This window comes from Salvelinus namaycush, chromosome 12 (assembly GCF_016432855.1).
Source record: "Salvelinus namaycush isolate Seneca chromosome 12, SaNama_1.0, whole genome shotgun sequence".
Lineage (NCBI taxonomy): Eukaryota > Metazoa > Chordata > Actinopteri > Salmoniformes > Salmonidae > Salvelinus > Salvelinus namaycush.
The window spans coordinates 33,362,762-33,375,504 of NC_052318.1; the positions used below are offsets into that span (position 1 = coordinate 33,362,762).

The 12,743-nt window shown below is 42.8% G+C and overlaps 1 protein-coding gene across 1 annotated transcript in view; it reads right to left on the minus strand.

The window, feature by feature from the left end:
- LOC120057134 (transcription initiation factor TFIID subunit 1-like) overlaps positions 1–12,743 on the minus strand; it is a 54,050-nt gene that overhangs the window by 16,665 nt on the left and 24,642 nt on the right. The window contains exons 10-24 of the mRNA XM_039005574.1: positions 12,592–12,702; positions 8,629–8,796; positions 8,362–8,492; positions 8,143–8,250; positions 6,885–7,058; positions 6,569–6,742; positions 6,283–6,387; positions 5,941–6,141; positions 3,188–3,329; positions 2,390–2,520; positions 2,215–2,295; positions 1,953–2,102; positions 1,650–1,775; positions 848–1,023; positions 512–732 (exon numbers count right to left, since the gene is read on the minus strand). Of these exons, the coding sequence (XP_038861502.1) occupies positions 512–732; positions 848–1,023; positions 1,650–1,775; positions 1,953–2,102; positions 2,215–2,295; positions 2,390–2,520; positions 3,188–3,329; positions 5,941–6,141; positions 6,283–6,387; positions 6,569–6,742; positions 6,885–7,058; positions 8,143–8,250; positions 8,362–8,492; positions 8,629–8,796; positions 12,592–12,702 (2,199 nt within the window). The remainder of the gene's footprint in view (positions 1–511; positions 733–847; positions 1,024–1,649; positions 1,776–1,952; positions 2,103–2,214; positions 2,296–2,389; positions 2,521–3,187; positions 3,330–5,940; positions 6,142–6,282; positions 6,388–6,568; positions 6,743–6,884; positions 7,059–8,142; positions 8,251–8,361; positions 8,493–8,628; positions 8,797–12,591; positions 12,703–12,743) is intronic.

The window sequence follows — 12,743 nt, forward strand, 5'->3', positions numbered from 1 at the left end:
TAGTCATAATAGCAACCCATCCTAGTTGTTGCATCTTTAGATTAACCCTCTTTTTCTAACTGAGATTTCATCTCGTTCACTTATGCAACCGCTATCAGGTGTGCTGTTTAGAATGGTGTTTTCCCAGGTGTGCTGTTTAGAATGGTGTTTTCCCATAAATGGCATTTTGCCAAATGTTTGAAAAGTCAGTTTTATTGGCTGCTTCATTACATGAGTTGCAATGTTCTGTTAAGAGCATTACCATAATATAAATGTGATTTCTGTCATTCTGAGCACAGTGGGTGGACGCCATAATGAGTTATGCACCCATTGCATATGGGTCCGGTACATTTGAATCTTCCTGGTCACGTTGTCCGGCGCCACATTTTCCTAACATAAACCCTGACACATACACACTCCTGTAAACACACACTCCTGTAAACACACACTCCTGTAAACACACACTCCTGTAAACACACACTCCTGTAAACACATAAAAAAAAAGCCTGAAACGCACAAACACAACACTTACAGAAGCCCTTGCGTCCCTTGTGGTCGCGGTCGCTCTCCTCTCCCATCAGCATCCTCTGCAGCTCCTTCCTCTCCTGCTCCTCCTTCTCTCTGGACAGCTGGGAACTGGTCTTCTTGTTCTGCAGCATGTTCTCAATGTTCTTCCCCATCTCCTCAAAGTCACTGTCCTCCGCTGAGCTGCTGTCTGTGTCTGTGGACAGGACCTCTGTGGAATCCAATACTCTGGGGGCAAGGCAGACAGGCTGGAACATCAGATAGTGTACAACTACAGCATCCCTATAAGAAACGGGTGGTGAATTATGGTTATTTGGAAAAGGGGAGGATGGGAGGGCCTCACTTGTTCTGCAGGTCAAATATCCTCTGGCACTCCTCCTTGTAGCGTTCCTGGTGTTCGGCTACAGAGAAGCGGGACCCGCGGGCAAACTTGCTCATGGGCCCCTCGCCAGAGCGGGCCTGCTCTGTGGACATGGTCCTCACCACGTCAATCACCTCCCAACGAGACAGCTTCTTTATCTGAAACACACACAGAAACACTGGTTTTAAAGATTGATCTAGCCTTCATGCCGTTGGGGTGGCAGGGTAGCCTAGTGGTTAGAGTGTTGGACTAGTAACCGAAAGGTTGCAAGTTCAAATCCCTGAGCTGACAAGGTACAATACAAATCTGTCGTTCTGCCCCTGAACAGGCAGTTAACCCACTGTTCCTAGGCCGTCATTGAAAATAAGAATTTGTTCTTAACTGACTTGCCTAGTTAAATAAAGGTATAAAACATATATATATTTTTTTAAATACGTAGGTTGGTGGATTAAATGAGGGAATGAAGACATTTAAGTTATATGGCAGCAGGTAGCCTCGAAGTTAGAGTGTTGGGCCAGTAACTGAAAGGTTGCTGGTTCGAATACCGGAGCCGACAAGGTAAAATAATCTGTTGCTGTGCCCTTGAGCAAGGCACTTAACTCTAAATGCTCCAGGGTCGCTGTACAATGGTGACCCTGGCCGTGACCCCACTCCCTGTGGGTGTCTCAGGGGGAGTTGGGATATGCAAAAAAACACATTTTCATTACACACTGTGTATAACAGGACAAATATAAGTACCTCCCAAATGATGATGATTATTATTATGTTATTACTGTGTTATTACCTCCTCCTCTGGAACACCGAACTTGCGCAGCAGCTGCTTGGCGTTTTTGAGTGACAGTCTTCTCAGATCAGCGTCTGTCCCTGTCACAGTTTTCTTAGCGGGTTGTGGTTCCCGGTCGTCTTGGGCCTGAACACGACAAATAAAATAACCTTGAGCTTTAGTAATAATCACCAAACAACCGTTGAATGGTTAGAACAGGAAAATAGGTCTTGTTTTTCTGGAGGCTGTGAACGCATGAATGGAATTAGGGCCCCCTGGTCTGGCAGAAGTGTTTCAGAGCAGTGGGGGTAAGAGAGGAAGTACCTTTTGTTGAGTGGGCTTGTTGGGCACTTTGACGTAAGAGAATCCCTCTCCACAGCCTGTGGGGTCGGCCACCCCCATGACCTCCAGCAGACACTTCCCCTTCATGGCAGCGATGAAGGCTCGCGTCGTGTTCCAAGGGGCTGTGCGGACCTAAGGTGGACCACAGAGAATATTGAAAGTGAAATCATGGATCATCGTTTTTTTCCACATCAATGGAGCATCAAAATCAATGTTTCATGAAAAGGAAGCAGTAGAGCTGTACCTCATCATCAATCTTCATCTGGAAGTCTTCCTCGTTCTCTTCCTCTGGGGCAAAGAAGGACTTTTCACCATATCCAGCATCCTGGAGAGAGAAAAGTTCTGGTATAGTTCACACAGTGCCGTAAAGAGAATCGGTATCACAGCCGGTACCTACACAAGGAGCCTGTCAGTCTTACCTTCAGTCTTTGTTCTGCCACCAGCATGCTGTAGTAGGCACAGCACTGCTCTGGAGACACCATGGCCCTGATCTCCTCCTCAGTAGGCAGCCTGAAGTCAGGCTTCAGCACCCACCAGTTAGAGTCCATCCCTGGGGACAGAGGCAGGGCAAATGAGCTTCAATCATATAACAAGTATTACCCACGTTCCCTTTAGTCCACCTTTACTGCCCAACTTACAGCTTTGTAAGATTCATGGATACATTTTTCATGGCCAATTCCCCCCCTCCAAATACATTTATTCTTTGGATACTTTTGATTAAAAAGCTTCCCTGCTGCATCAAATTTACCATAATTTCATTCAACTGAAGTGTCTTTTAGGCTTAAAGCGGAGGTGTTTCAGTAGCAGAACAGCAGATATTAACGAAGGACCCTGCAAACCCATGGGTCCTTATTGATGCTTTCCTTAGACCACACCTTACCTCCACAGTAAACTCCATATCCATAATATGCTGACCTCTCTCTTTCCTGGCGCCTATCTGTCAAAGTAAGGCACACCATCTCTGAGCTCACACAGCTAAACACTCTCTCTTACACCTCAACACTTCCCTGAGATCATACAGGAGTAGAAACGTTAAGAGGAAATCAGGATTGTTGGACAGTTGTGAGTGACAACGTTCACGAGGCATATTCACATTTATGCATTACTTATTCATCTTTGTGAAGGCAAACACTGAAGGACAGTGTGTCATACCGTACTATTGACAAACATGAGGCTATACGGTTGTATTGGGTTATGGCAGGGTTAGCCGTTTCTACCTGTACGCTTAAAGTCAGCACAGAGTTTTAGGCGTTTGCGGATGCTGCTTTCTGAATGTGAGGGGAAAGCTTTCTTTATGTCCTCCATGCGGATTCTCCTAGGACGATCTTTACTCTTCCAGAACAACCGATAGATAAACACCTGCACAGAAGAGCAGAGAAGACATGAGTGTAGGCAAGCATGCATTCTGTAAGTGTGCTTTCTGTTGTACAGTGGGGAAAACAAGTATTGGATACACTGACGATTTTGCAGGTTTTCCTACTTACAAAGCATGTAGAGGTCTGTAATTTTTATCATAGGTACACTTCAACTGTGAGAGACGGAATCTAAAACAAAAATCCAGAAAATCACATTGTATGATTTTTAAGTAATTAATTTGCATTTTATTGCATGACATAAGTATTTGATACATCAGAAAAGCAGAACTTAATATTTGGTACAGAAACCTTTGTTTGCAATTACAGAGATCATACGTTTCCTGTAGTTCTTGACCAGGTTTGCACACACTGCAGCAGGGATTTTGGCCCACTCCTCCATACAGACCTTCTCCAGATCCTTCAGGTTTCGGGGCTGTCGCTGGGCAATACGGACTTTCAGCTCCCTCCAAAGATTTTCTATTGGGTTCAGGTCTGGAGACTGGCTAGGCCACTCCAGGACCTTGAGATGCTTCTTACGGAGCCACTCCTTAGTTGCCCTGGCTGTGTGTTTCGGGTCGTTGTCATGCTGGAAGACCCAGCCACGACCCATCTTCAATGCTCTTACTGAGGGAAGGAGGTTGTTGGCCAAGATCTCGCGATACATGGCCCCATCCATCCTCCCCTCAATACGGTGCAGTCGTCCTGTCCCCTTTGCAGAAAAGCATCCCCAAAGAATGATGTTTCCACCTCCATGCTTCACGGTTGGGATGGTGTTCTTGGGGTTGTACTCATCCTTCTTCTTCCTCCAAACACAGCGAGTGGAGTTTAGACCAAAATGCTCTATTTTTGTCTCATCAGACCACATGACCTTCTCCCATTCCTCCTCTGGATCATCCAGATGGTCATTGGCAAACTTCAGACGGGCCTGGACATGCGCTGGCTTGAGCAGGGGGACCTTGCGTGCGCTGCAGGATTTTAATCCATGACGGCATAGTGTGTTACTAATGGTTTTCTTTGAGACTGTGGTCCGAGCTCTCTTCAGGTCATTGACCAGGTCCTGCCATGTAGTTCTGGGCTGATCCCTCACCTTCCTCATGATCATTGATGCCCCACGAGGTGAGATCTTGCATGGAGCCCCAGACCGAGGGTGATTGACCGTCATCTTGAACTTCTTCCATTTTCTAATAATTGCGCAAACAGTTGTTGCCTTCTCACCAAGCTGCTTGCCTATTGTCCTGTAGCCCATCCCAGCCTTGTGCAGGTCTACAATTTTACCCCTGATGTCCTTACACAGCTCTCTGGTCTTGGCCATTGTGGAGAGGTTGGAGTCTGTTTGATTGAGTGTGTGAACAGGTGTCTTTTATACAGGTAACGAGTTCAAACAGGTGCAGTTAATACAGGTAATAAGTGGAGAACAGGAGGCTTTCTTAAAGAAAAACTAACTAGGTCTGTGAGAGCCGGAATTCTTACTGGTTGGTAGGTGATCAAATACTTATGTCATGCAATAAAATGCAAATTAATTACTTAAAAATCATACAATGTGATTTTCTGGATTTTTGTTTTAGATTCCATCTCTCACAGTTGAAGTGTACCTATGATAAAAATTACAGATCTCTACATGCTTTGTAAGTAGGAAAACCTGCAAAATCGGCAGTGTATCATATACTTGTTCTCCCCACTGTATGTGGGTCATTCCATGAAATGAGTCCCTTTTGCGTCCCTTTGATATTTGAAGTAGAAATTGTGCATCAATATTTGATTTTAAAAGCCTGTTATATTAAATGAAGTGCCCTTTGATATAAACAGCATGGAAAATTCTAAATTCAGCATTTTGAAGTCCCTCTGTGCACCCTTTGTGACTAGGAACATTTTAACCCACTTAACCCCAAAATGTCTAAAACATGTCACCATCATTGTAAAGTCCTAGTTATGTTTTGCTTTGACAAAGTCATTTCTGATGATGATGATTTATTTAATGTTATTAGTGATACATTTTAAGGTTAAAACAATAATCTGGCCCTCATTCTAAGGTCAACACTGTTACGTGAACTCAACTCTCATTTAATATGGTGAAACTATTCATTTTTTAATATTTTGTTCAAAATAAAACATTTAACAGTCAAATCATAGTTTAAAGCAGGTAAGATGGTTTTACTCCATTTTCTGGTGTTCCGTGGTGGAAATCTGAGTGGGTCGGCATAACACGTCAACCCTGTTAACATTAGATAAAAATGTTGCATTCTTTTGTCCCTCCCTGCTGCACACAACAAGCTGTTACAGTGAGATTTATTGCTGATTTAAGATGAAATCGTCAACCCTGTCACGGTCAACCCTGTTTATTTGGCACTTAATAGACACATACTATGTATTGTTTTTATTTAACCTCTTGAGATGGGAAAACATGTTATTCATTAAGTTGAACATGTATTCGTCATAACATAATTTGACAATTTTGTGAAATAAACCTATTGTTTGCTTGTTTACCTAAAATTGACTTATTTTGTGGAACAACTCATTTGACAATGTGTGTGTGGTGTGTGTGTGTGTGTGGATTTGCAGATGTCATAATGCGTGTGTGTGTGTGTGTGTGTGTGTGTATGTATCGTAAGGTATACCTGCAAGAAGTCTCTGATATGGGTGTTGGCTCGTTTGGAGTTGGGTCCAGGGACCTCATAGAGGGGACACTGCTGGCCGACCACAAAGATATCTACCAGCTCTCTAATGAAGTAGCCCTGCCGTGTACGCAGCACCAGGAAATCTGTCTCTGGCATCTTGTGGAGGTAGATGGGGGCACGGAAAAGGTTGTTCTCAAAAGCCTAAAAGAAAGACACAGATTTGCAATTAGGTCTCTAAAATGTTATCTTTCTAGGTATCAGGCTATTCACATTCACCGTGAATGGCTTTTTCAAACATCAACGAATTGTCATGCGACTGACTGTAATGACTGTGGTACTGACCGGCAGCAGCTGTCCGGGGTGCAGGGAGCCCAGGAAAGGTGAGGTGTGGCAGTACACGGTCTCTCCGTACTTACAGTCTGGAGCTCCAGGGTCCTTCCCTGGCTTCTGAGGGAAAACAGCCATGTTTCAAGTTAATTTGATCTTAAAATGCTTTTTTTTTCACATAAACACAACTCATATCAATAGAGGAAGGAAAAGAACCACTGAGGTGGTTCAGCTTTTAGTAAATGCTAAACAATGTTGATACAAGGGGAATGGTAATTGAAAGACTACTGCAGTGACTCACTCTCTTGTAGTAGTTCTTGATCTTGGTTGCCATGCCGACTTGCATGATGAGTGGAGGATATTCCTCGCTGTACTCTGCCAGAATCAGGTCGCCGTCTTTCCCTGTCAGGTCCTGAGCTGTACGCATGAAGAACATGTCACCTCCACCGGAAGCCTGGCGCTCTTGTTCTCGCATCTACAGGCACAAAAAGGGACATTTAACACAAATCACACAAAAAAGGTTATCAACACAGACAGAGAGGCAGAAGCATTCTTGACGACCTGTGTCAAGACGGAGAGAAAGATGGAGGTGAATGAGGTGAGTGCTGGGGCCTCACCTTGGCCTTCTTCTTGATCTGTTTGAGTAGAGGCTGGGCTGCGTGGGGACCTGGCTGGGACAACGTCCCGAATGAGTACTTCTTCAGAGAGGGCCGGTGGAACCCACGCAGCTTCATAGGTCCCATGTGAGTAGGGAAGAACGGCTGCCTCAGCTCCACTGCAGGGATGGAGTGCTGGAGAGAAAGATAGGCAAGGAAATGTTTCATATAGCATAGGCTAACTACTAAGCTATTTTTAATACATGTATTTAACCCCTTATTTTTGGCAATAACCAGTCTAAGAACTGTCTAAGCCAGGGGTGGGGTTCTACTAAGCTATATGGAATTGTTTTAAGAAGGTCATACCAAGGATAATTTTTCTATTTGATTTGGAATTTTAAGACCCCTTGAAGTCAAAAAAGAGAGAGAATAGAACAAATTTCTTTAATGAAAAACAAAATTCAGCCTTACTGCTATTAGCCCATACAAATGCATTTAATAACAGATTCACTACATGGAACAACAGATAGTCCAGCCAAAAAAATCTAAAGGAAGTTTGTTCTGAAATGTCTGTTCTACATCTGAGAGATACTGTATATCTCTTTTTTTTTTGAGTCGTGTAGGCCAAACCGTTCTGATTTTCGGGATGTCCCAGGGTCTGACAAACACCTCTCTAGCTCTGTCACCTTTCACCGCAGATGCGAAAGTGTGGCACGGGTGGATGTGGTGGATTGAGATGCATCCAATGCAACAAAAAAAACAGATCTCTATATTAAACTGACAGATTTCTATGGGGATTTATTATTATTATTCTAATTAGATTTCCGCGGGGTGTGGACATCGACCTTAGGGTTAAAGCTACAATATGTAACTTTTTGTGCGACTCGACTAAATTCACATATAAATGTGAGTTATAGATATTTAATTCTCATTGAAAGCGAGTCTAAAAAGTGGTAGATATGTTCTATGTGCGCTATTTCTATGCTTCCCGTTACCAAGTTTAGTTTTTGCGTCTTTTATTTGGGGTTTTGTTTCACCAGCTTCAAACAGCTGAAAAAAACTATCTTTTTATGGAAAATATATTTCAGAGCGGTTTAGATTATTCTCTACACAATGACTGCTTGTTTTGTCACAAACTGAATTTAGGTGAACTATTTGAATTTTAGCAACCAGGAAACTGCAGAGTGATTTCGGCATAGCGCATCTTTAAGATGATCCTCTTTAACTGCTAATCAATCTGTATAGGAACAGAGCTCACAGGAGAGAATCTAGTGCCCACCTGAATGATGTTGCCACCGAAGGTGCCCCTCAGGCCTTGCTGCTTAGGATAATAGAACTCATCATTGGACAGGTTCCATGGGTCCTTCACCTCAGGCTGGGACATGTTCTGTAGGCAGCAGACAAAACAGAAAAGGAGTTAGAACAGGTTAGTTCAGGGACTGTAGTCCCTGTTGAATGGCAGATCTATGTTATGTTCCATGGTCCAGTCCTGTAGTACCTGTTGAGGCTCATCTTTTATGACCCCAGTCTTCCCCAACAGGATGCGACTCTTCTTTAGTGATGACTCCTTCTTGTTCTCCTTAGACGGAGAGTGGGACATACGCTCAGACTCCTTCTCATCTGGGATTTCTGCAAGAGGCCAAATTTAGAGATTAGTGGATAGATCAAAGCATTCAATAGGTTACAGAGACCATCAAGATATTTCATAACTTGTTTAAACTGACTGAAAAAGTGTACACACAGTTCACTAAGAAAGGGGCAGTACCTAAAATGATGTTCTCATCGTTGGGGTCTAGGGTGAGGACAGGGGGTGAGAGCATGCGGTCCATGGCCTGGTCATCCCAGATGATGTTGTCCTCCCAGCGCCCGTACACCAGCTCCTCATTGTCAATAGGGAAGATGGAGAACCAGGGGGCATCCTCTTCATGAGTGGCTGTGGAAAGACCAATAGGAAAGCAGTAGTGATAGATTTACTCTCTCTTTAAAGCAGGGGTCTCCAACCTTTTCTAGCATGAGAGCTACTTGAAAAAAATGTACATGTCACAAGCTACTCATTGTTTTCTAGCTCCTCTGACCTGCAACTCTTCCCCTGGTCCTTAGTGTACAAGAGAAAGTAGTGCACTATGTTTTCTGTTAATATACCTGGTCAAATAATCGTTCATAAACAACTAAAAAACAACTATAAAATCTGTGATTTCCCCCCCCCAAATTCTGTTTTATATTTTCTCAAATTATGTTCTCAGTTTGATTTTTCCTGGTTTAAAATTGTGTTGTTTTTCACTCTCAATTACAATTGTTCATAGAGAAACAATTGAATTGGATGTTCTGAGTCCATATCAATGTTTAAATCACATCAAAACACTTTTTTTTTTTTAGGTCTTGAAGAAAATAAAAATAAAAATTGTGTGTGTATTCTGGCCCTTTACGTCCACATCTAGCGAGTGAGGAATGTGTCATGTAATGTGGTGGTCTAGCGATGGTTCTGGAGCCTATTGCTGCTGCTCATTTTATGGCAAAGTTCACAACTAAGAAATAATATACTGAACAAAAATATAAAAACGCAACGTGCAACAATTTCAAAGATATTACTGAGTTACAGTTCAAATAAGGAAATCAGTCTATTGAAATAAATTCATTAGGCCCTAATCTACAGATTTCACATAACTGGGAATAAAGATATGCATCTGTTGGACACAGATACAATACCTTAAAAGGTAGAGGTATGGATCAGATAACTAGTCAGTATCTGGTGTGACCACCATTGGCCTCATGCAGTGCGACACATCTCCTTTGCATAGAGTTGATCAGGCTTTTGACTGTGGCCTGTGGAATGTTGTCCCACTCCTCTTCAATGACTGTGCGAAGTTTCTGGATACTGGCGGGAACTGGAACACGCTGTTGTACACGTCAGTCCAGAGCATCCCAAACATGCTCAATGGTGACATGTCAGGTGAGTATGCAGGCCATGGAAGAACTGGGATATTCTCAGCTTCCAGGAATTGTGTACAGATCCTTGCGACATGGAGCCATGCATTATCATGCTGAAATAAGAGGTGATGGCAGTGGGTGAATGGTACGACAATGGGCATCAGGATCTCGTGACAGTATCTCTGTGCGTTCAAACTGCCATCGATAAAATGCAATTGTGTTCGTTGTCCGTAGCTTATGCCTGCCCATACCATATCTCCACCGGCACCATGGGGTACTCTGTTCACAACGTTGACATCAGCAAACCGCACGCCCAAATGATGCCATACATGTGGTCTGTGGTTGTGAGGCCGGTTGGACATACTGCCAAATTCTCTAAAATGACACTGGATGCGGCTTATGGTAGAGAAATGAACATTCAATTCTCTGGCAACAGCTCTGGTGGACATACCTGCAGTCAGCTGACAATTGCATGCTCCCTCAAAAATGTTGACATCTGTGGCATTGTGTTGTGTGACAAAACTGCACATTTTAAAGAGGCCTTTTATTGTCCCTAGCACAAGGTGCACCTGTGTAATGATCATGCTGTTTAATCAGCTTCTTGATATGCCACTCCTGTCAGATAGGTGGATTATCTTGGCAAATAATACATCATCACTCACAGGAACGTAAACAAATTTGTGCACAAAATTCGAGAGAAATAAGCTTTTTGTGCATATGTAACATTTCTGGGATCTTTTATTTCTTGGGTCCAACACTTCACATAGAGCATTTATATTTTTGTTCAGTATACATACAAATTACAGTGCATTCGGAAAGTATTCATTCCACTTGAATTTTTCCACATTTTGTTTTAGCCTTATTCTAAAATGGATTAAATGTTTTTTTCCTTCATTAATCTACACACAATACCCTATAACGACAAAGCAAAAACAGATTTTTTAGAAATGTATGCAAATTGCAAAAAAACAGAAATATGACATTTACATAAAGTTGAAGTAAGAAGTTTACATACACTTATGTTGGAGTCATTAAAACTTGTTTATCAACCACTCCACAAATTTATTGTTAACAAACTATAGTTTTGGCAAGTCGGTTAGGACATCTACTTTGTGCATGACACAAGTCATTTTTCCAACAATTGTTTACAGACAGATTATTTCACTTATAATTCACTGTATCACAATTTCAGTGGGTCAGAAGTTTCCATACACTAAGTTGACTGTGCCTTTAAACAGCTTGGAAAATTCCAGAAAATTATGTCATGGCTTTAGAAGCTTCTGATAGGCAAATTGACATCATTTGAGTCAATTGGAGGTGTACCTGTGGATGTATTTCAAGGCCTACCTTCAAACTCAGTGCCTCTTTGCTTGACATCATGGGAAAATCTAAATAAATCAGCCAAGACCTCAGAAAATAAATTGTAGACCTCCACAAGTCTGGCTCATCCTTGGGAGCAAATTCCAAACGCCTGAAGGTAATATGTTCAACTGCACAAACAATAGTACGCAAGTATAAAACACCATGGGACCATAGAACCGTCATACTGCTCAGTAAGGAGACGCATTCTGTCTCCTAGAGATGAACGTACTTTGGTGCGAAAAGTGCAAATCAATCCCAGAACAACAGCAAAGGACCTTGTGAAGATGTTGGAGGAAAAAGGTACAAAAGTATCTATATCCACAGTAAAACGAGTCCTATATCGACATGACCTGAAAGGCCGCTCTGCAAGGAAGAAGCCAATGCTCCAAACCAGAAAAAAGGCCAGACTACAGTTTGCACATGGGGACAAAGATCATACTTTTTGGAGAAATGTCTTCTGGTCTGATGAAACAAATATAGAACTGTTTGGCCATCATGACCATCGTTATGTTTGGAGGAAAAAGGGGGATGCTTGCAAGCCGAAGAACACCATCCCAACCGTGAAGCACGGGGGTGGCAGCATCATGTTGTGGGGGTGCTTTGCTGCAGGAGGGACTGGTTCACCACACAAAATAGATGGCTTCATGAGGGAGGAAAATTATTTGGATATATTGAAGCAACATCTCAAGAATTCAGTCAGGAAGTTAAAGCTTGGTCGCAAATGGGTCTTCCAAATGGACAATGACCCCAAGCATGCTTCCAAAGTTGTGGCAAAATGGCTTAAGGACAACAAAGTCAAGGTATTGGAGTGGCCATCACAAAGCCCTGACCTCAATCCTATAGAAAATGTGTGGGCAGAACTGAAAAAGCATGTGCGAGCAAGGAGGCCTACAAACCTGACTCAGTTACATCAGCTCTGTCAGGAGGAATGGGCCAAAATTCACCCAACTTATTGTGGGAAGCTTGTGGAAGACTACTCAAAACGTTTGACCCAAGTTAAACAATTCAAAGGCAATGCTACCAAATACTAATTGAGTGTAACTCCTGACCCACTGGCAGATATTGTTTTAGTTTAGTTTTTTTTGCCAATAAAGGCTAACCACGAGTTCAGGCCTTGGGATAATATCAATGTTGCATTGATTAGATAGTAGCTGGGAGCTTGAGGTGTCTGATACTTGTGAGATTTGTTTATGACAGTGTGCGGTGAAACACGTGAAAATTGCATGTACTTTCAGAATTGTTTGGCGAGCTACTCATAGGTGGGCTGCGAGCTACTAGTAGCTCGCGGCAGACCTGTTGGAGACCCCTGCTTTAGTGGTACTTTTTAACACATCAATTAACGGAGATATGTAGGATATGTTGTAATATCACATTATTCATCATTCTTAAAGTAAATTACACTCTACAACAGATGCCAGGTAAAATAGCCTCATAGTACCATGATGGTCGTGGTGGTGTTTGTCCCTCTTGGAGCCAGAGCCGATGGAAGGGGCTTTGGGCATGGGTGGAGGAGTGGGGGGCACCAGCTGAGAGTTACTCCTACTCAGACCTGTAGAGTGTAGATAGACATCATGAATACCTAGATAACCC